The sequence below is a fragment of the Ambystoma mexicanum genome, chromosome 2q (genome assembly GCF_040938575.1).
Source record: "Ambystoma mexicanum isolate Mex_15411 chromosome 2q, UKY_AmexF1_1, whole genome shotgun sequence".
NCBI classification, from domain to species: domain Eukaryota; kingdom Metazoa; phylum Chordata; class Amphibia; order Caudata; family Ambystomatidae; genus Ambystoma; species Ambystoma mexicanum.
In genome coordinates, this window is record NC_090924.1 from 1,285,796,388 (window position 1) to 1,285,820,229 (window position 23,842).

General features: G+C 48.0%; 1 protein-coding gene across 3 annotated transcripts in view; it reads right to left on the reverse strand.

The window, feature by feature from the left end:
- The window catches only part of DNAJC13 (DnaJ heat shock protein family (Hsp40) member C13), a 2,820,731-nt gene that overhangs the window by 1,249,106 nt on the left and 1,547,783 nt on the right, over window positions 1-23,842 (reverse strand). For all 3 annotated transcript variants that reach the window (XM_069648714.1, XM_069648713.1, XM_069648715.1), the window contains one exon: window positions 8,313-8,515. In XM_069648714.1, the coding sequence (XP_069504815.1) occupies window positions 8,313-8,515 (203 nt within the window). The remainder of the gene's footprint in view (window positions 1-8,312; window positions 8,516-23,842) is intronic.

Sequence of the window (23,842 nt, forward strand, 5' to 3'; positions counted from 1 at the left end):
AGGCTATTTAAACCACGCCCGACCAGCAACGCATGCTTCGCGTTATTCTGCATCCAGCAGCGTAACGCTCACCGTGCCTGCAGCCTGCCTCCAGTCTTCTGCCACGCCCGCCTCGAATCCGAAGCTCCTAAAACAAAGAGGAAAGAAAAAAGGGACAAGGTTAGAAAACAAACTTATTTCTATTCCACACCTGATTCTGGATCCATGTCGTCTCCGGACCTGTAAAGAACATAATTTCTGCACGCGCCGCACCTCCAGCGCCGCGCCATACTCAATAGTCTTCACAGCATCCTTCGGGTCGGCGCTGCCTCCATCATTTCTTCGCCGAACTTCGACACCTAGGAGACAAAAGAAAACCACAAGGTGAGCCGAGGGAACCAACAAATATAATTCTTACCACCATAGACTTACCTGATTTACCACCGGAGGCATCCTTTTGTGACTCTCCATATTTTCACGTGCCGCATCTGTAAAGAGAGACAAAACAACGCGTTTCCCACGTGCAACATTTACCAGACAGCGCCGGGTAATACAGACTCTTACCTGAGCGTCACCAGCTGCCACAAGAGCATCTTTTCACGAGCCAGCTGCAAGACAAGAAAGGAAGGGGGGGAACAAGAGTGAACATCGGACATATTGAACTCTATGAACTTAATGCTTACTGGTCCTCACCAGGAACCTCAGTCAATACTCTCCGGAACTCTCCCGAGCCTTCAAACCAGTGAAGTAACTGGAATCGACGCGCCCCTGCAAATCCACGCAGGATGGAGAGCTCATCTTTCAAGAATATAAGGAGAATATTTCAATGGGTTAAGCAGACAAGATTAGGAGGGCCGATCCAGTCATTCATCGCTGCACTACGCATCACGTGGGTGGAGACCGCAGCTGTCCGGGTCTGACCGACGCCCCTGTGGGAGCCAGGTGAGCGTAACAGAACACCCCCCCCGAAATATGGCAGCACAAGTGCCCTGCATTTGGGCAGAATCACATACCTTCATGGGATGGGGAGACAGAGTCACGCCAATCCAACCATTGTGGAATAATAGAAACCTCCACGAGATAGCCAAATTACAAAATGGCCAGCATGGACGGGATGCGGTATAGAGAAGGTGGATGACATTATAATAAATGGGGCTATCAGATCCTACGAAGAACTGGCTCTATCATTTAACCTCCCAGAGGCGGAAAGATACCATTACACACAGCTTCCGCATGCACTCCAAAAGCATCTCCCTACACTTGCTGACATGCCAGATACTACTCCAATAGAACGCAACATAATAACAGATTGCATTCAAGCTAAAGTCACCACAGTAATGTACAGCACCATCACCTCCTTTGCCACAACGGAACTGGTTCGGCTCAAGACAAAATGGGAAGCCGAAGTTAGGGAGATATGACCGGAAGACTGGGTTCAGATACTAATGTTCCCCCGGGAGGTAGCCATATCGACCAGACTGCAACTAGTCCAACTAAAAATACTACACAGAATCTATTACCCGAGAGTAGCCCTATACCGCTGGGGTAAGATAATGGAACTGAACTGCCTACGCTGCCATAGAGAAGGAACTTTCTTTCACACGCTATGGGAATGCCCAAACATCCGTGATTATTGGCAGCAATGCTGGAACATCCTTACCAGAGTGCTCAATCAGACAATCCCCAGAAACCTTAAGCTACTACTGCTTGGAGCAGACATCGAAATAGACTTGTCAAGATATGAAAAGCACTGCTTCATGACAGCAACTGCAATTGGTAAAAGGAATATAGCGCAACTATGGGGTGCTGCAGAGACGCCGCAAATAGGCCAGTGGATAACTGATGTACAGATTTGCATTGCCATAGAAAGCAGAGTGTATAAAGCCAGGGGATGCCCCGAAAAGGCAAACAAGATATGGCAACGATGGGAAGACGTGGTGTGAACTTTGAAACATGACTTGATATGACCCCCTAGAATGTAGAATCTGCATGGCAACAGGGCACCCTTCTCCTTAGTATAACAATCTTTACGTGACTTTGTGTGACTTGCTTGATTGAGCATTCCATTGAACGTTATTACTATTGTTGTTTTTGTGTCCTGGCCCGACCAATGTTTGTATGTTACAAAACCAAATGTAATATTAAAAAAAAAAACTGAACAGCGACAAGACAGAGGTACTGGTGGTGGGTTCCCCTAAGGTCACCCCTTGGGACACCTCCTGCTGGACGCCTGCTCTTGGGGATTTTTCAAAACCGGTGTCCTCAGTCAAGAATCTGGGGGTCGATTTAGCCTCTTCTCGGTCTATTGCCACCCAGGTGAGTGCGGTTTAGAAGATGGGCTTTTTCTCCCTGAGGGTGCTTCAAAAGGTTCTTCCGTTCCTCCCTGTCAATCTGCATTCGCAGGTAGTGGCGACCCCGATTACCAGCCGCATTGATTATTACAATGCTCTCTACCTGGCTCAGCCGAAAGGCCTCATCCTGATGCTGCAACGACTACAGAAGATGGCAGCAAAGGCTCTCCCTATGGAGCTCGCATCAGCCCAGTGCTTTGTTCCATTCACTGGCTCCCAGTGGCCAAAAGGATTCATTTTCAGGCACTTTGCCTGGTCCATAGAGCCTTCTATGGTCAAGGTGCAGATTTTCTGCAAGCAAAGTGTTGACCTTATATTCCGACCCGCCTACTGCGTTCTGCGATGGCTATTCGGGTGGTTGTTCCGACTTTTCAGAGAGCAGGGCATTCTCTGTGGTAGCAGGAACACTCTGGAATGATCTACCCCAAGCTCTACACAGCACTGAAAATCATCTGTAATATCGTCGCCTTTCAAAAACACTCCTTTTCTGAATTTGACGAGCGGGTATCGCCATGATAACTTACAGTGAACGTGCGCTCTATAAATATGCTTAACATAAGATGAAACCCCTGGCAATTAAGAGATGCAGACCTCTTCAGGATGGAGGAAGGTGAGTTCCAGCGACTGTCTCCAGACACAGGCGACAAGTGTTCTTCTGGTCACTGTCACAGATGCTTCTCTAGGACAGGATCCCTTGATGTTGGGATGCTGCATTTTGGAGGGAAGGAGACTTAAGCCATAAGCTGGTGACTACCAAGGTTCTGGATGCAACTGTGGAAACAGCAACAGTTCTAGCGAGGTAGCCCATGAGAGAGCTGATCAATCTACCGGGTAGTCCAGGGCGCTTTTGAAGGCTGGTTCCTCGAGAAGGCAGCACAACTAGTTGTTTCGTCTAGTCCATGAGCTGAAGCACTGGTCAGGGTCTTCATAGCTCAGGTAATACACCAGGGCTTCACCGGGCCAGTCGTAGGAAGGGATGCCAGGTCTCTTCAGGAGTCTGTTTCGGGTCTTCAATCGGCTGTTCGTCCATAAGGGTTTCTAGGCTCCAACGCCGATCTGAAGAAACATCTGCATAAGTCATCCTCTTATCCAAAGTTCAGGCTGGAAGCAAGTGCAAGCCCAACAATGGTAAGGATCTGCACTATTCAAACATCCACTAGTTGTCCAATCAGGGACAACTACTGGTTTCACTCATGCACCACACCTAGACACTGGCACCATCGATGTGGAACGGGACCAGACAGTCCCACCCTTACTGGGCGCCACACACACAGTCATCTCTAGGCCATGAAAGCAGCAGCTTTGCCAGACAGGTGCGTGGCCTTATAAGGGATTTTCTGACCTGGCAAGGCAGGAAGAAGGCCAAACTACAATATGGCCAAAGGATAAGTGAAACCCCTGTGACACACCATTTTAGGGCACTAGCCACGTTTATTAGACAAAAACAGGAAATGCAAATGTGCACACATTAAAAATAATGCAAACATGGTAAAAAGGTATCTGCTGCCAGAAACTTGTCTTTAGGCACATATAAAATTAACCAAAGGGTAAAAAGCTAGGGTGATACGAAAGTATCCCAAATGAACAAATTACTTACCAATGATGATGTTTTTTCTATTGGATGTTCCTTCCACGGATTTCTCATCTTAGACATTTACTCTCCTGCTTTGCTGCTCTCGGAAACCTTTTCCCAGCAGGGGGGCGTTGTGCGCACTGGTGTCAATGGCCGTTGAGTCGTCGACTTCGTGACCGGACGTGACGTTGATGCAGCTACAAAGAGTACGATTGACGCTCCCGGACCTAAATTGACTTTTTTTCCCATTGCACAGCTGCGTTAGGGATTAGAGAGAAAGTAATTGTTTAAGCGTTAAAGGAGATTCATTGTATAATCTTATTATATAGCACCTTAACTGTGGGTTAGGCTGGGAGAGTGATGAAGCCATGGAAGGAACAACCAGTAAAAAGAACATTACCAGGGATATGTAATTTGTTCTTCTAATGTATTGTGTCCTCCCACAGAGTCAAACTTTGCCATAACATTAATACCATTACAGAGGAGGGAAGGAGGGAACTCCTTGGCTATTATCTCACCACTTTTTAGATGACAGCCCTATGGCAACAAGACTCATTTGCGGACACTGTGTCCAAACAGTACCGTTTTGAAAACGTGTGAATAGAGGACCGCGGCCTGCCTGTTATCCTTTAGAGCTAACAGTCTTTGGAGAACAAAAGGCAGATGCCACACCTCTAGTGGAAAGTGCCCTAAAACCTTAAGGGATTTCTTTACCCGCTTTGGTGTTGCATTCTGAAGCACAAATCACTATCCACCTAGAGATAGTTTGCTTTGTTATACCTTTGCCCCTTTTTTCGGGCCGGTATATCCAGCTAATCTTCCAGCCTGAATTGTCTTGTCCTGTTAATGTAGAAACTCAGAGCCTTCTATGCAGCCTTTCTTCCTACTTATATGTATGAGGAGGTGGATAGAAGACTGACAAACAAATTGTCTGCAACAGGTGGTACTCTGATAAGACCTTCGGAAGGAACAAAGGACGCACCTTGCCGTTGGAAAAGACTGTAAAAGGTGGTTTACAGGACAGGGCACGCAATTTGCGTACTCTTCGGACTGAGGAAATGGTGGCAAGAAGGCAGTTTTCCAAGACAGCAGCTTCAGAGGACACTAATGTAATGGCTCAAATGGGGAAGCCATGAGAAAACTTAACACTAAGTTGAAGTCCCATGCCAGTACCATGAAGGGTGTCGGAGGGAAAGTGTTAGTCAGGGCTTTCAAAAATTGCACCACCAAAGGGATCGAGAAGTACAAGCTTTGTTCTGGTGTGTGCCTGAAAAAAAGAGCGCCACTAAATAACACTTGATGGTGGCGACCTGAAGGCCTGGTCTTGTCAGATGAAGAAGGAAGGACAACACCGTTAAGGTGTCGCATAAGAAAGGATCCACATCCTGTGCTCCAGCACCAGCTGGAGAATTTATTCCAGCGGAAGTAGTATAGAGTTTTGGTTGCTGGCCTTCCGGCCGAAAGCAACAACTCCATCACATCTTCCGGAAGGTCCCAATCCTGTACCTTAGCCTTTCAGAAGCCAGGCGTGCAGGCTGAGTGTGTACACTCGGGTGAACAATACCCCCGCACCCATCCTGAAAGAGGTGGTCTGGCCTCCGGGGAAGACAATGTGGAGGACAGATGGCCATGTCCAGGAGGTCTGGATACCATGTCCTCCTAGCCCAGTCTGGGGCAATCAGGATCATGGTTGCTCCATACATCTTCAATCTCCTGATCACTTGAGTCACAATGCAAATCAGTGGGAACACATACAGGAGCTGAAAGTTAGAGTACACCAGCAAGTTCACAGGGATGTTCCCTCCTTTCGGAGGTAATTCCCTGGAGCAGAAAAGTTTGCACTTCATGTTCACATTTGAGGCGAACAGATCCACTTGAGGGGTTCCCCAAAGAGCGTAGATCTCTAGGAGAAGTTCCTGGCACAGCTCCCACTTTTGGGAGACTGAGCCCGCCGTCACTACAGTTGCCTCTGACCACGGTTGCCAAAAAGTTTCTCCCGCTATCACATTCTCTGTACAAGTCCACCACAGGAGATCCTGAGTGACTCTGGTCGGAACTTGAATGAATACTGTCATACTGCCAGAGAACTGTGACCACTGAAACCTAAGGGCCCACTGGAGCGATCTCATCCCCAACAGAGTCTCTGGCACCAGGAAGATGCCATGAGGACAAGCAACCAGAGAGAGTCTAGGGCTGGCAGGTATTGGGCATTCTGAAATTTGGTGACCATCTGCAGGGTGTGTAGAGCCCTCTCCTCTTGGGGGAAAAGTCTTGTCCGAGGAAGAATCCAGGACCATGAATTAGAGCATTTGAGAATCAGCAGAGACCTCTTAAAATTGAGGGAGAAGCACAGTTTGTGGGGGGAGATGGCAGGTGCGAGTGAGATGATCCAGGGCTTGACATGAATCCCCTCCTTTCCTGAGCCTAGCTGCCACTACCACCAACATCGTGGTGAAGAACCTTGGGGTGGAGGTAAGCACGAAAGGCAGAACTTGAATCTGGTAGTGTTACACATGACGAACCTCAGGTACTTCATGTGCTTGGATCGGCACATGGAAGTAAGAATTCTGTACGTCGAGGGCCACCAATCAATCCTGAATTTCAAGGGCCTGGAGTATCTGCGAGAGTGTTACCATCTTGAATTTGTCCTTCCTGAGGAACTTGTTCAAGCGCCTCCAGTCCAAGATGGGTCACAGACCTCCTTCCTTCTTTGGGACCAAAAAAAAGTGGGAGTACCACCCCCTTTTGTACCAATTCCAAAGGCAGGATCTAAAGACTAAGGATTCTGTGTGGACTACAGGACTTTTAATGCAATCACCAAGACTGATGCCCACCGTTTACCAAGGACAGATGAGCTGGTGGATAACCTTGGTTCAGCCAGGTTCCTCAGTACATTTGACCTCACCTCACGCTATTAGCAAATAGCCTTAACTGACTGTGCCAAGTAGGAGACAGCATTCTCTATCCCGGAAGGCCTCTACCAGTTTAGAGTGATGAATTTTGGACTTAAGATATTGGTGAATCATGTGCTTAATGGGCTAGATAGTTTCTGCATGGCATACTTGGATGACATAGCAGTATATAGCTCCATTTGGGAAGAACATCTTTTCCCATCTCAGCAGAGTGTTGCAGGCTCTTCAGCAGGCATATCAAACCATAAAGGCCAGCAAGTGCCAGATTGAACAGAGTTCAGTGGTCTATCGTGGGTATGAGGTGCGCGGGAGGGTGTTTGGGGGGGGGGGGGGGGTTCAACCTCTCCCAAGTAAGGTACAGGCCCTCCTACTCAAACTCAGATGAGAGCCTTTCTAGGTCTCACAGGGTACTATAGGAATGTCATTGCTACCTATGGTACTATAGCATGTCCCCTGACTGCCATATCATCTCCCAAGTTGCCTAAGAAGGTAAAGTGGAAGAAGGCATGTCGGAAGGCCTTTCAAGGATTTAAAGATGCCCTTTGCCAGGCTCCTATTTTTAGAGCCCCAGATTAGCAGAAACCATTCATTGGAGAAAATAATGCGTCTGAGGCCGGAACTGGTGCGTTTCTGAGTCAACTGAATGACAAAGGTAGGGAGTACATCATCTGTTTCATCAGCAAGCAACTTAAAGATAGAGAATTGAGGTGGGCCACTGTTGAAAAGGAATGTTTTTTGCCATTGTGTGGTCTTTGAAAGTAGGTTCTAAAAAGTAATCAAAAAGCCATAGAATGAAAAGATATAAGGAAGTAAAGTATCCTAACTGCACTTTGCTGGATTGAGATGTGTGCAATTGCAACAATACAAGAATTCACAAAGAGAGACAGTCTATTAGTACTAATAGTCTGAGGGACTAATCCGTTTCCCCCACAAGAATTACCAAAACACGCAAGTGAAGTAAAGCAGAAGACTTTACTTACCTCCAAAAAGTTAGGGCAGGGTTCATTAAGTAAAATGAAAGGGTGTCCCATAGAAATCTATGGAGGGCAAAGTGCAAAAAGAAAATATTTTATAACAGTTTGACTTTTATTATGTTGCTCATTTGGATTTCTAGAACTAATGGCAATTGTGATATCACAGGATCCTGAATTGTGAAAGGTAAACATGCAAATAGCTATTGAATTATTGAGCACAAAAGTACCTTGTCTGTACAGGTTCTACATAGCTTAAGTACATTAGAAAGAAGTCCAAGTACCTTGTTTTAAGAATCACTGTTAAGAGGAGAACACATCCACCAAACATTACAATAAGTACTGCAGAATACATGTCCCAGGAGGTATACATTAACTGGCAAAATACACTGTAGTGTAACCAGGAAATTCTTAGACAGAACATTTTCTCTTTCACATTCAGTTATCACGATTAAATAAATCTTCAGGTAACATTTACATATTTTTATAACACAAATACTGGGGAGAGGCAGACAGTTGTTTGTACCTGCTTGGAAAATATGAGCACATTGTGATCAGCATATTGAGAATCAGCGTGGCAAGGTCAGTCTCATTCAGCACAGCCTGTCCACTGGCCACCAAACACCATTTCAGCTGAGGGATAACTTGCAATGGCCGCCAACCATCCATTCCCTGGGCCCAGCAGCGAGTCTTTGGGGTTAGTGTTCCTTCCGACCAGAATTCCTGGATCTATAACAGATACATTAGACAACACAATGCTGTAAGGGAGTGATGGAACATTGACAAATGAAGCAAAAGGTTGAACACGTATTTAGGATAGCCATTTGTTCACCAAGTCAAGCACAATTTATCTCAATGAGATCAGGACCTGCATGCCACATGCTTAGCACTGATAATATAGAGCTAAGAAAGTGAAATGAGAAATGACTTACCGTAATGTTCTTACTATGGATTCTTATACCGCAGATTCCTCATCCGATATATATATATTCCCCTCCAGCGTCTGCTGCTTTTGGAATATTTTCGACAGGGGGCGTAGTGGACCTCGACCCAGCCGTTGACCAGTCTTGCTCGGCATGTGGTAGTCGGCTCTGGACGGGACATCGGGCATTTTATAAATACCTTGTCACTATGCCCCTCACCTCAGTTTCCCTCCTCTTCTCTGCCCCACCCCCCCCCCCCCAAGCACACCACGTTTCATAGGAAAATAGAACAAACGGTCTAATGAGTCCTTAAAAATGAATTACCTATAGATCTCAAAAGGAGGAAAAATTGCAACAGACACTATCAAGTAGCATCAGTAAAATGTCTTTTTTTTTCAACTTGTGGCAGGAAAGACAGAAAACTGACACAGAAGATACAGAAGACCATCACCAAGTCAACTTGAAAGAGAAGATGCGCACCAACCACCGACTGAGCGGGGCTGGATGGGAGAGGAGATGAGGAGTCTGCGGGTGATGAATCCATAAAAAGAACATTACGGTATGTAATTTCTCCTTCAATGGATTGCTTTTCCCCGGCAGATTCCTCATCTGATAGACTCCCAAAGCAGTAGATGAAGGGGGCGGGCAGAAAGTTATACTAAGAAATTTTGCAGCACTGCCCTGCCAAAATGCGCAACAGTTGTATGAGTCACATTCAGACTATAGTGCTTAGTAAAGGTATGAAGAGACTAACAAGTCTCAGCGCGACACATATCCCAGACAGGGACACCCCTCTGTAAAGCTGTTGATGCTGAGAGTCCCCTTGTCGAATGCGCCCCGATGCCTGCCGGTAATTCCTTTAAAGCAGACTGGTAGCATTCCGCTATACAGCAAATTATGAAATGGGATAAAGTTTGCTTAGTTATGGGCAGGCCCTTACGGGCTAAGGAAAAGACCACAAAGGGCGTGTCAGCCCTTCTGAAATCATCTATCCTCGCGATATAATAACCATGCCCTTTTCTTGGTCTAGGCGATGAAATTGCTCCTCCTGCTTAGAAGGGCGCGGAGGAGGGCAGAAGACCGGGAGGTCGATTGATTGCGACAGGTGAATTCTGAGACAGCCTTGGGGAGGATACAAAAAAAGTAGCAGGCGCCCCTCTCTAGAAAGAACATGGCATGATAACCTGTTCTGTGGTTTTCTCGCACTTTGAAAGTCCGCAGCCATCGCTTTTTGCTCACTGTACTTTTCACAAAAGAGGAATATCCGTCTTGGTCCCGCCCACAAGGGCAGTCCAGCACCAAAATACCAGGCAAACCTTTGAACATGAGTGCCAACAGCAATCCCAGACACGCGTTTCAGCCTAGTCGAGCCTCATCAGTGAAGTGGCACTGTGCCTCTTTGAGCACAGTGAGCAAGGGGTCCCAGGTAAATCCCCTTGCTCACTGTGCTCAGAGAGCAGACCTCCTTCCCTAGAAACAGCCAGTCGTCCAGATATGGAAATATGTGAATGCCAGATCTCCTGAGGTGAGCCGCAACTACCACCATGAGCTTGGTGAAGACCCTGGGGGCAAAGGTTAGACAAAAGGAAAGCACCTTGAACTGATAGTTCATAGCCCCTACGGTGAACCATAAGAACTTCCTGTGCTTTTGATGGATTGGCACATGGAAATAGGCGTCCTGTAGGTCTATTGACACCAGCCAGTCATGTAGTCCAAGAGTGCGGAGAATCTCTCAACGTCACCATCCTGCATTTGTACTTTCTCAAGAACTTGTTCAAGGCCCGGATGTCTATAATGGGACAGACCTCCTTCCTTCTTGGGTACCAGGAAATACTGGGAATAACAACCCTATCCACTCTGCTCGGGCGGTACCACTTCCATGGCACCCTTCAACAACAGGGCTCTTAGTTCTTCCTGGAGCTCCTGTCCCGGTTGGATTGGTAGTCGAGGGGGTCTGTCCAGTGTTTTTCTTCGAAATGTCAGACAATAACTCCACTGAATGAGCTCAAGAGCCCAGGCATCGGAAGTAATTCCCTGCCACTAGAGCAAATGCTCCGCCAACCGTCCTCCAACCAGTGCGCTGTGAGAGGGGAAAATCAAAGCGGCTTCGGAGGCTGGGTCCCCCCGCTGCTTGCTGGCCTCTAGAAGTCCCTCTGCCCCTTCGGGAGCACGAGAAACACTTCTGCCCTTGCCTGGCTGGTGGGAGCTGCACTCTCCCCTGCCATAAGGAGCAAACCGCCTGTAGCCACGTGCCCTAGAGGCGAAGCTGAAGGCAGGTTTGGCCGGCTGCGCAGCTAGGCCTAAAGACTTGGTAGCGATTTTGGATTCCTTAAATTTTTCTAAGGAATCATCTGCTTTCTGGCCGAACAGAAGATCACCTTTGAAGAGCATGTCCAGAGGTTTAGCTTAGACAGTAGGCGAGAATCGAGATGTTTTTAAATAAGCCTGCCTTCTTAGCGTTACTACCGACGCCATACATCGGCCCACACAGTCAGCGATGTCCAGGCCCATTCGCAGCGACTGCCTGCCAACCTCTTTCTCATCATCCACTAGCTGTAGGAAGCCCTTGCGCATCTTTCCTTCTGGGATGTGCTGTGCAGCAATTTCAACTGCTGTCCATAAACCAAAGGAGTACTTGGCAAAACTGCTTGCCACATTTGTAGCCTCAAGGGCCATACTGCCCGAATTGAATAAATCTTTTGCGAAGGCATCAAACTTTTCTTGCTTCCCTGTCGGGAGGTAGAGTGGAAGTGGAAGATATAGGTTTAGATGAGAGAGTGGCAGCCTGCATAACAAGTCTATCCGGGGAAGGGCGAGAGCAGAGGAATGAAGGGGCTCCTCTAGCTGGCCTATATTTCCCAGAAATGGTGGAGCCGACTGGAGGAATAGAACAAGAATGCGCACCCAAGATTGTTAAAGGGTCAGCAATGGTAGGGTTTAAAGGCATATTGCGCTCTGTGGCGAGGCCTTCATCTAAAATATCGGTAAGGTCATAACCTTGCATCAGCGCCACTGAAGAATGCAATCCTAGCGTATAAACCCTTTCTACTAAAGCCCTGAATTTAGACTTATGAACACAGGGCTGAGAGTGCTAAATTGGAGGTCTGGAGAGGTGTCCAGACCACTGGCGTCATGGAGGCCTTGAGCTAGCTGTAAAAGCTGATTTTTGTCTTCATAATAATCGACCCCTCCTGTACCCAAGTAAATGGGGTCAACATCCCCGTGATGATGGGCGTCATTACCGCCAAATACCTGCCATTGTATTGATAAATTCAGACCTTGGTTATGGTGTGAAGGTTTTCTCAACAACTGTCGACATCGTGAGTTTTTCTTTCAGCGCCGATACGCCATAGCTTTGACATCCTTGGATGCACAAGGCTGATCCGGATTCCATTGGACCTCATTCGGTGTCAAAAGATTTATCAGCGCTGATGAAAATGCAGAGCGCCGATCTTGGTTCTGAAGCCTGCTGCGTGGTGGTGAGGGGGTACACCAACTGCATCATTTTTTTTGGAAACATATTTTTTTTACAAACTTTCTTTTTTGATTTTCTTCTTAAGAGCATAGGTTACAAAGCATGCATAAGAAAACTAGTGTAGTATTTTAAGCATTCTTCTTACAGTCAGTGATAATTTCGTTCTTAAGTTCTTGAGCATAACAATTAAACAATTAATTCCCTTCCCACTTTTTTTCCCATTATTCTCTTTTTTAAACATTTATTTCCCTTAGGTGATACCGTGTTCCAAGCCTAGTAAGTGCAACCTTACATTTCTTACAACATAGTCCTATTTACTCTTGTTGCTATATCGTATATTGTCCTGTATCTCCAGAGTTTTCCCCCTTTTTGTTTCATTTTTCTCCCCTAGGTCTACCCTCCCCCGAACCCCCCCATGGCCATTCTTACTGGGTTCTCGAGTCCTTTGTTGTCTCCTTCTGGTTTTCTCGTCGTACAGTCTTTCTCCCTCTCTCTCTCCCTGTTCTGGATTTTCAAGTAATCGATATATTTCTGAGGGTCCGTGGTTTATAGAAATGGGCTTCCCTGTCTCCGACAAAGTCTCTAAAAGGGGACCATATGGACAAGTATCTTTGGTATGTCCCTGTTCTTATGGCAGTTACCTTCTCCATTGCCATTACTCCACATATTTTCACCCACCACCATGGTGTCGTTGGGCCCTCTAGCGTTTTCCACCATTGTGCCAATGTAATTCGTGCTGCTGATAATAAGTGTGTTATTAGGGTGGCCATGTGTCCCGATGCTGCGTATAATCCCTCTGCCTCTGCTCCTAACAGGATCACCTTAGGTGAGAGTGGTAAGTCCCTGCCAGTAATGTCTTTGATGTGTCCCAGTAGCTCCTTCCAATAGGAAATTGTCTTGGGGCATGACCACCATATGTGGAATAGATCTCCTCCCCCTCCACATTGTCTCCAGCAGTTTGGGGGATACTTTGGGTTTATTTTGTGTAATCTGTGGGGGGACATATACCATCTGTATAATAATTTATAGGCAGCTTCTTTAATAACTGTACATTTAAAGGATCTGTGGGCTCTTGTCCATATCTGGTCCCACTCGCTTTCCGTTATTGACTCTCCTACGTCTTTTTCCCAGTTCTCTTTATATATTAGGTTGTCCGTTGGTTGTGCCCCATCAAGCAGTCTGTAGATTCTTGATATCCCCCTCTTTGGTTCCCCCTCTTGCATTGTTAGTTCCAAGCCTGTTGGGGCTTTTGTTCCCGCTCTTTTCACTGATGGGTGGGTGATCCAATGTCGTACTTGCATGCATCTGAACCTTTCATTTTCCCCCAGATCAAACTTCTTTTTGCAGTCTAAGAAAGGGATTGGGTTACCGTTTTGGTACATGTCTTGCAGTGTCAGGGTGTCTGCGCCCTTCCATCCCTCCCAAAATGTATTCTTCAAGCCTGGGGTGAAGTCGATGTTATGTGCTACTGGGGATAATGGGCCCAGCCCTTGTTTGATCTTTTTCATTTGCATGGCTCTGTCCCAGTTACTCAGGGCTGTTTTAGTGGCTCCTAGTAATTTTCCTTCTGCTTCGCGGGCCTTGGGGTTACGTGTCAGGAGCGCCGTTATCGGGATCTGTGTGGATGCTTGTTCTATGTCTCTCCATCCTTTGGTGTCGGTTGGTTTAGTCCACTGGAGTATGGGGGCCAAGTGTGCTGCCATGATGTATCTGCCCAGACCTGGGACCCCCAGGCCTCCCAGGAGCGGGGTGCGGGTCAGTATGCGTCTCTGTATTCTGGGTCTCTTTTTTGCCCATATGGAGCTATATACTGCGGTTTGAAATTCTCTGATTAACTGTGGCGGGATCTCGGTGGGTATTGAACTGGTCACATATAGTAGGCGGGGGAGCAGGGTCATTTTTACTGCTGCTATTCTGGCAAACCACGATAGTTCCTGGTTATCCCATCTCAGCAGGTCCGCTTTTAGTTGTTTCCAAAGGGGGGGATGTTTACCCTGTATAGGTCCTCGAATTTCTTTGCTAGGTGTACTGCCACTATTCTAGGGTGTTTTTCACCCATTTCAGGGGGAATTTTTGCTTCATGCTGTTTATTGTATTTGTGTCCTTCGTTATGTTCAGTTCTTTGGATTTATTGTAGTTGATTGTAAACCTGGATATGGTGGCAAATTCTTCCAGTGTCGCTACGGCTCTCGGTAATGTATTCGTTGTGTCTCCCATATAGAGCATCACATCATCGGCTTATAATGCTATTTTCTGCGGGGTCTCCTTGATTTGCACTCCTTTTATATCGGGGTCTTCCCTGTATCGCGCTGCTAGTGGTTCCATAGCCATTGCAAATATTAGTGGGGATAGGGGGCAGCCTGGCGCATACCTCTCCGTATGTATCCACTTGTTTTGAGTTGCGGCCGTTTACCAGAATGATGTAGATGGGCGTTGAAAGTTTGCCAGGATCATCTTGCTGAATTGTGTCCCACACCCGAATTTCTCCAAGACCATCTGCAGATATTCCCAATCCAGGCTGTCGAAAGCGTGCGTAGCGTCTAGGACAGCTATCGGGAATTTCTGATTTGTGCGTTTCCCCCATTCGATTACATGTATGGCTCTTCTGACGTTATCTTGGGTGTCTCTTCACCCGACAAACCCTGCTTGATCCTCGTGAATGATGTCTGGGAGGACCTGCGATAGCCTATTTGCTAGTTGTTAGGGAGAATTATCTTATAAGGCTAATTTCCCAAACCTAGTGAGTCCCCCCAGCAGCTTTGCTGGATTTTTTGGGGTTTGTTTTTTTCTCCTGCTAAGAGTGAGACTCATGGGCTATTAACACCTTTCTACTCCACAGGGCATCATCTGTTTTTATATGTGTATTACACAGCACCCCCAGTGCAGTAACACAGGGGTGTCATAGTGACTCCCCAACATAGACTCCATACCCTGGGACTGACTACTGTCTCCCAGGGCAAGTAAAGTCACCATTGACTTTACTAGTCCTAAATTGTGAACAGAACCAGTACAAACCATCATATTGTGGAAGTGCTGGTAAGGGTTATTCGATTGCCCCTGGGTCTGTTTCCAAGGGGGCACTGTGCAGTCCCCCCTTGTCGAGTTTCTGGCTGGTGGCAGTGGTTACCACGCAAAATATTCACTCGGAATATTCTCTATGGGATTTTCCCATTCATTTTAAACGCACCACTTTTTGGTGCAATGTTAAAGATACTGCCGCTTTATTTATTTAATATTAAATCCACGGTTGGGTCTTTTAGCCAGAACTCGGTTCCAAAATGGCGTTTGTGTCCGTGTCTAACTCTGACCAAGGTCGAGCCCTTTGTTCCACTATTTTGGCAGGCTTCTCCACAGAAGCCCTCCAAATGGTGCCACTCTGTCTGGATTCCATAGGAGGGGTATAGGGGGGTTTGGCACCCTGGACTGAATTGCCTTGGCAACTCAAGTCGCACTCTTCTCTGATTGACCCAGTGGTGAGCCGCCCGGCTCACCACTTACCATGTGTGATTGACAGCTAGGCTGATGAATGGGGGTTTTTCTGCATAAAATCAGGGCCTTTGGGACTGGAACTTCAGAAGTCGTCACAGGACCCTAAGAATCCGAAGAGGGAAGAAGCTGAGCCAACTGCAACGACGACACCACCGGTGAAGCCCAGCTGCAACGAACTCACCACTTTCCCAACAACAAGAGAAGATCTTCTGCTGGACGAGTCTTCTTCCTTTGAGCTGGTGGGACCAACCAGTTCGCCTCTTTCGCCGTCCAAAGACGTCTTTTGGTCGAATCGCCCGTGCCAAGCACCCTGGCGGCCAGATAGGCAAGCTTCACCACTTTGACCGTGAATAAAAGGACCGCACCTTTTAATCGGGAACTCTGCGGCTGGTTTCATCCCTGGGCAGTGCAACGTCTCCAAGTTTCCTCTTTGACGAGATCCTCTCTTCCCCTGGTCGGAACAACAAACTGCAACCACTGCCAGGAACAACTGCCACCGCTGGAGCTTGCTCTCTATTAAGGTACTGTGTCCTGCCTGGCCTCCCTTTCTACAGATTGCTAAAGGTGACCCTTAAATCCTTGGCTTCTATACTGGGTTGGCCCCAGACCTTCTAACTTTGTTTCTTGAACTAAACCAACCTCCTTTTGAACACTCTGCAAAGACTTTCAGTGCAACTTAAACTCTGTGATCTTGGGCACATTTTGCTTTGCTCCATTTAAAGTGGGCCTGGCCTATGAACTTTGGCTCTACAGTATATCCTGCCTTTATTCCCTTGCTCTGAACTCTTAAAAAGTGTTGGGACTGTATTATTCTTATGCTCTGCCTTTTTCTCTCCCTCTAACCAAACTATTGGAGTGCCATCTTAGTTAAGCGCTCACATCTGTCTTAAGAAAATGGTGGCGTTTTAACTCTGACTTGTCTAATAGTTATTAAGGAAGGTGTGTATACTTTACCTGACTGTGTTTTAACTTGCTTTTGATTTAGAGTGCTAGTGTACTGCCTAAAGTGTGTTTTAAATACATAAATATACTTTTGATACAAAGCTCTGGTCAGTGTTTGTTTGCTCTACTGTGTTTTTAGCCCTATTGTGTATACTCTACATACTGCCTTACTCTTCTTGAGAGAAGTCCGACTGCTCAGCCACACCTACCAGGTAAATCTGGGTGGTGCCGACTGCTACCAATTGGGTTTACTGCTTACTACTGTAGTCTTAATCTTTTTGCAGTGTTCCCTAAGGGAACGGCACAGGATTCTGCCTAACACTAGTATCTTTGCATATAGTTTTGCGTCCGTGTTTAGGAGTGCTATCGGGCGGTAACTTGAGCATTCGGTGGGATCCTTGTTTGGTTTCAGAGTCAGGATTGTTAAGGACCTTGCCATATCTGGGGAGATCGATCCGGTGTCTCTGATTGTGTTGAAGAGTCGGGTGAGGGGGCCAAGTAGGTGCGTTCGAAATGTTTTGTAGTACGTATTGCCGAAGCCGTCCGGGCCCGGGGCCTTGGTAATGAAGAGATAGCTTCATTGATTTCTTGGGCTGTGAATTGTCTCCCCAGGATTTCTGTGTCCTTCTCCGAGATTTGAGGTAGATGAGTAGCCGGTAGATAGGATTTCTGGTCTGTCGCATTTAGGTTTGCTCCCTGTAGGAGTTCTTTGTAGAATCGGACCATTATCTCCAGTTTTTCTTCCTCTTTTTTGACCACATCCCTTTTCCATTTCTTAGGCCAGCTATATAATTCCAGGTTTTCTGTTTGTTTAATTTGGCCGCTAAGAATTTATTTGCCTTTCCTCCATGGACATAATACGATTGCTTGGTATTCAGCAACGTCTGCGCTACCGTGTCAGCGGTGTGACCTTCCAGTTGGGCACAGATTTTCTTTAGCTCTCGCCACGCTTTCTGCGCTTGTCGGGATTTGTGGTTCTTCTCTGCACTCTGCATCTTTTAGAGCTAGTTCCATCTTCTGGGTTAGTATAGCTCGCTCCCTACAGTATACCGCTGTTTGGGCCATGAATTCTCCCCTGATTACAGCCTACACCGTATCCCAGATTGTTTTCCAATCAACCTCGCTGTTGTCGTTCTCTCGGAAATAGGCTTTTATAGTTTCTTCCATGTGTGCTCTAAGCGCCAGGTCGCACAGGATCAGGTCGTTGAGTCTCCACGGCGGGCGTTATCTTTTTTGTCCGTCTATTTCCAGGCTGACTAGTACTGGGGCATGATCTGTAATGTATTGTGCCCCGATTTCCACCTTCGTCACTTGGGGGATTAGAGATGCTAAGACCAGGATCATGTCTATCCTGGAGTACCCTCTGTGTACTGCAGAATAGTGGGTGTATTCTCTCGTGTCTCCTTGGAAGAAGCGCCAGCTCTCGATTACTTCTAGGCTCTGAGGAACTTTCCCAACGCCTGTCTGTTTCTCTGGTCGGCTGCTGTAGGTGGCAGAGTTTTGTCGAGGCTAGGGTCCATTACGCAGTTGAAATCCCCTCCTACGATTGTCTGGCCTTCGCACCAACTCCCTAATTTCAGTAGGAGATCTGTGATGTATCGATCTTGTCTGTCGTTAGGTGCGTATATCGCCAGAATTGTGTAGGTCTTCCCCTTAATCTTTCCCTTGATTCCCAGTTATCTCCCTTCTGTATTGCTAATCATTTGTTGCTTTCGGAAGTTCAATTCTTTAGCCAGCAGTATTGCGACCCCTTTTGATTTCGAGCCGCTGGAGGCGAAGTATTGTTGTGGGAAGGCCTTGTTGCACATCCTTTTTTCATCCGCTTTCAAGAGGTGGGTTTCTTGCAGGATCGCTACTGTTGCAGGCATCTTCTCGAGCCTGTTGAGAATCGTTCGGCGTTTCCCCGGGGAGTTCAGCCCTTGTACATTTAGTGAGACGATCAGTCTATCTGCCATGGTTGTATGAGGTAGGTTTGATGCTTCTGTCTTTTAGTGTGTCTTTGGGGAATTATCTCCCCCCTTCCGCTTCGTTGTTTGTTGTTTCTTCCATTTTGGGCGGTGGGCCTTTCCTTCCTGACCCGGATCCCCTCTTTATGCATCTCAGTCTCTGTTTGGCCAAATTTCCCTCCTCCCCACTCCTTCTTCCCTCCACTGGGGTGTTCCATGAAGGGGACTTGAGTTTTTCCTCCCAACCCACACCCATTGTGGGATCCTCCCCACCCCCCATTGTTCTCTATGTCGGGAATGAATCTTTTCCCGGTTTGGTTCCAATATTAGCCTTTTTTCCCTTTCCTCCATGCTTGTTTGGGCTATTTTGAAGTGGCCCACCTGCTGAGGTCAGGTGATTTCTCAGTTTCTCTTCTCGTCGCTTCTTTGTTTAGTGTCTTCTTCAGGGTGTCTCGCTCGTGATATTTTAAGGGGCCTGCCAGTTTCTTTTCTCTGGTAGTGCTTCTTTTCTTTTCGGATGACTATTCCCATTGGTTGTTTTGGCTGCAAGGTGCGCTATTTTGTGGGCTAGTTTCGGTTTGGCTTTGTTCTCCATCAATTTGTAGTAATGAGAGGCCTTCCTCGCATGTACTGATCCTCCTTTGTTTCTCTTTCCAGGAGAAGGCTATTCCAAAAGGGAATGTCCATCTATATGCGATTTGTTTGGCTTGTAGCACTTTTGTGATCGGTTGCATAAGCTTCCTCTTATGTAGGGTGACTAACGCTAGGTCCTGGTACAGTTGGATCCGCCCTCAATTGATCGTTAATTCTTTGTGGGTACGTGCGGCTCTCAAGATGTCTTCCTTCAGACTATAACAGGGCATAGCGATGAGAACATCTCTAGGTCTCGCTCCTGGTTCGTTCCTTTTGAGGCCTACCCAGTGAATTCTGTCAAATTCAAATCTCTCTGGGGGTGGGAGGGGTCGTCCAGGATGCTGCTGAAGCAGTGCTGCATGGTGTCTCGTAGGTCTTTATCCTGGATCGTTTCTGGGAGGCCCTTGACCCGGATGTTGGATCTTCGTGAGCGATTTTCCAAATCTTCGGTTTATTTGTGGCCCTGATCTAGTAAGCCATTGTATTGCTTTGCCTCCTCTGCCATATATGAGAGACCGTTTTCAAGTGTGTCTACTCTACCTCCGAGTTCATCTATTTCTTGTCGAACCTCTTTCAGGGATGTCTTCAGCTCTTCTTTCATTGTTTCTAGTTGGGTCTGGAGTGTATTTGTTATCCTGGTTTCCATGCCCTTTAGGCAGTCAGGTAGCTCTTCCTTATTTATGGCCATGTCGTCCTGGGGCGTGAAGTTGTTGGGCGTCGTTAGTTCTCCCTGATTCGGAGGGTCCTGGGGGGCACTCGGTTGTGATGTGTTCCAGCAGCTTTATAGCAGACGACTATTTTTCACCTGTGTTTTGATTCTCGGGTGGGTGGTTTTCCCTTTGTTCCCAGGCATCAGGTTCTCTCACTGTTGAGACTCCGTTTGGGCCTCCTGACACTTGTTCTCGTGGGTTTCTGCTGCGGGTGGTTCCGTCCGATTGGGTTTCCCAGAGGTATTCTGTGTGGTTGGGTATTATGGGATTTTGATTGCCCAGTGTTGTTGGTCTGTTTGGGTGCCCCCTGGTGTCACAGTGGTCGGCTGGTCTGGGATTAGATCTTGAGTAAATTCCCTTGTGTGACCATTCAGGACACCGCTTGGCGTTCACTGACCCTTTCTTACCTGCTTGAGGTTGTTTTCGTGGTTCTGATCTGGGGCAAGTCTGGGCCTAGTCTTATTCTGTTCCCGGGGCTCTCCCGGTTTTTGTAGAGCTCCCAGTTATGTAGTTGTGAGGCAGTCTTGCTACACTATATTGGGGAGAGTTCTCCTTTTGGCTCGTTCGTCCCCCACTCTCTAGATAGGGTGGGCAGCAAGGGAACCGTCTCCTACTCTCTCCACTTCATTTTGAGGGGGTTAAGAGTCGCCCCGCGATGCACACAGCCCGGGGTACTTAAGTCCTGTAGGTGCTGATGTCTGATTACAAACTGTTAGTTGCCGCCTGTCAATTGAATGTCTCTGCAATTAGGTGAGGGTGGGGGGGGGTAGGGAGGCACAAGTTGGTGTGGAGGTATCAAAGGCCAGTTTCTCTGGACGAGGCTTGTCTAGGTTGTACATTCAGCTGTTCATTATGGGCTTATGTGGGCTCCAAGGAAGGACGGACCTGCTGCACTTTTGAATGTGCCGTAGAGGAAACAGGGAGGGGCTGGGGGGGTGGAAGTACCACCCCCTGCTCATGCAGCTTCCCAGTATCTGCAATGGCTCTCTTCTTCCACCTCTGCCTCAGAATCAGTCACAAGTTTTGTTTCTGTCAGGGGCCCAGATTGGTTCGGGTCTCCATGTGGGTGTAGCTGTAGGACACTCAAATTAGTAGGATTACGCTCTTGCCAATGAGGGGTGGGCTCTTGCGACTATGCTCCTACCTTAGATCTGGCCTGCGCATCTCCGCTTTCAAGTTCAGCGTACCTCCGGGGGGGGTCTCAGTTCGAGTACTTCTGTGCTTCCAGCTCTCGTGGCTCCATTCTGTGCCTATACCCTGGCCCGTCCCGGGGTGTTCACCTCCCCTCCACAGCAGAGTGATTGGACCGTTGTGGGCAATGTTTGGGGGACCTTGAGCATTACCGGGATCACTCAGGACAACACAAAACCTTCCAAGTCCCGGTCTTCTGGGAACGGAGCCGCTCGACTTCTGCCTGCATTTACTTGTGTTCTGTATTGCCCGGGGGTTGAAGATCCCAGCAAATTCGGTCCACTGTGGATCTCGGGTCCGCTCCTTTCTCTGCTTTCTCCGTTCCAGTTGCTGGGCCACAGGGGCTCGCGGCCGCTAGGGCAGCGGCATACTATGGTCTACGTGGGCTTACACAACCACAGGTCGGGCACAGTTCTCCCGCTCTCCTCCTCCATGAATCCTCCATGTTGGGGCGACTCCTGATGGGACCGGGATATCCGAGACCCGGTCCAGACCGCTCCTCACTCCTGTCGGCGCTGTGACCGTGGATTGATGGGCACTCTCAGCGGCAGGCGCTCCGGCTGGGAAGTGGTGTGGCTGCTTCCCGTTCGGCCTACCCCCCTGAATTCGGCACCACCCAGCTCGCGGGGCTGTCGCCTCAGTCCGGCTGCTGCAGGGCTGCAATACGCAGCTTCAGCCTGTGTCACTTCCGTACTGCAGATGAGGCCGTTCAGCTGGCTAGGGTAGGTGGCCTTCTTTTATCAGCCTTGCCGGCGGCTGCCCAGGGTGTTGCTAGGCTGAGGGGTGCACCTAGTTTGTGTGTGCTGCTCTGATGGGTCCCGCAATGTGCTTCAGCTGCTCCAGGAGCGAGGGTGTGCGCACAGGAGGGGAGGGTCGGGTCATACGGGCACAGACTTACTTGGGTCTGGTGGCTTGAAGCAAACTCGATACGCTGGCACGTTACCCCAGCGCAGCGGCTGCAGGATGGAGGCCGCTGGTCTCAGTCGTTGAGGCTGATTCCCACACCCCCGCTCAGGCCGGTGCTCTTACTTTCCCCTGATAGTCCGCTGGGGGTTGCTGCAGCGTACTCCCGCCTCTGCAGGCACGTATATGTCCGTTATTGGGAGCGGCTGCTCGTATGGGAGGGGGGGCCCACAGTGAGGTTTTGCTGAGCCCCAACATGAGTGGGGGGCGGGTCGGGTGTCTGCTCCTCTGTCCGCAGATCAGTCTTCGGCGTACTGGATGCAGTAGTGTTGGCAGGCTTTTTGCTGTCACCCGTTGCAGTCTGCCAAATTATGATTTCGGGCTCGGATTCTCTTGCGCATTAGTTCCTCTGGATCCTGTTCAAAAGCGCTTCAATCTCGCTTCATTTATGTTGCGTTCTGATTGCCAATTTCTGCGTCTTTTTGCAGATCCGTCCCTGCGTTGTCAGGAGCTCCTCTAGCCCGCAGCCATCTTGCGCTGCGCCACCTAGCGACCAATGCAGCATGTTTTTTAAACATGTCAAGCAAAGATGACTTAAAATACTCACACTCTTGGCGGGTAAGTAGGCCCCGCCGACAACTTACCTTTATCCGTCCACGAATCGGAGCCCCAACGGTGGCAGTGATGCCTTGTCTTTCGGGACGAGGAAGAATGGCTCCTCAAGAGGGACCGTTTCTTCTTCCGCCTATATTCTTTTTCGGGGATGTGCTCCTTGGTATCGGCCTCCGAAGACTGAACCGTCGACCGTGCTAGTGACTTAGAGGGTGGCTGACCAAGAGCGAGTTTAGCTGCTCTATCGCAAAGGGATTTGGGCTGCATTATGGCGCACAACAGAGGCTCGTGACCCGTGCTGAGGCACCAGAGACACAACTCGTGTGGGTCAGTGATGGATAGAGCACGGAAAAAAGGAACTGAGGTGTAGGGCATAGTGACGAGGAATTTATAGGACGCCTGAGGTCATGTCCGGAGCAGACTACCAGATGCCGAGCAAGACGGATCGGCAGTCGATGGCTGGATCGAGGTCCACTATGCCCCTTGTCGAAAGTTTTCCGAAGCAGCAGAGCTGGAGGGAATATCTATCAGATGAGGAACCTGCGGGAGAAAGGCAATCCATTGAAAGCAGGTTCTCATAAACGGCTTTGTTAAAGATAATGTCATTTCATGCTATAAATTAACAGAAATATACGTAAACAGAAAAAAGATATTTGCAAATGATGAATACACTTGGTAAAACCCAGACTAACTAATTTCCATTTGCAATTAAGCAGGTCACTCCTGGGAACCTTAAATGAAGACAAAGCCGGTTGTATAACTTCTAATGTGAGCATGAGTCGCAGTTTATGGGAGGACAACATTTTGGAGTGCACCATCAAGGGGGATCTTATTAAAGGCACTATCAGCGAGGAAATGCTGAGCTACAAGTGCACTTTTCAGTGGCACAAGTGGGAAGAGGCAACCGTGCAAGTTTGCCAGATGAGCCGTTTTCCTCATCCGATTTCATTCCCCCTTTACCCAATGATGTTGCAACTCAGCTCCCCGTTAATCTCTGCAGAGTGCCGGCCAAATTAGTGAACCTGAACGTTTAAACCATTTGTTAAAGGCTCGGGGAAAATAACCAACTATTTTCAAGGGGCTGCCACGAACTCGACTAAGAGCTGTATTATCGTTCATTCAAGGGACCTCAGACAGACAACTTCCATGCCTTAAGACCCATTAAAGAAATAGAATCTTCTTTCTTACAGCTCTGTCACAGCCTCAAAATTGAAGCAACTCCAGTAAAAAGG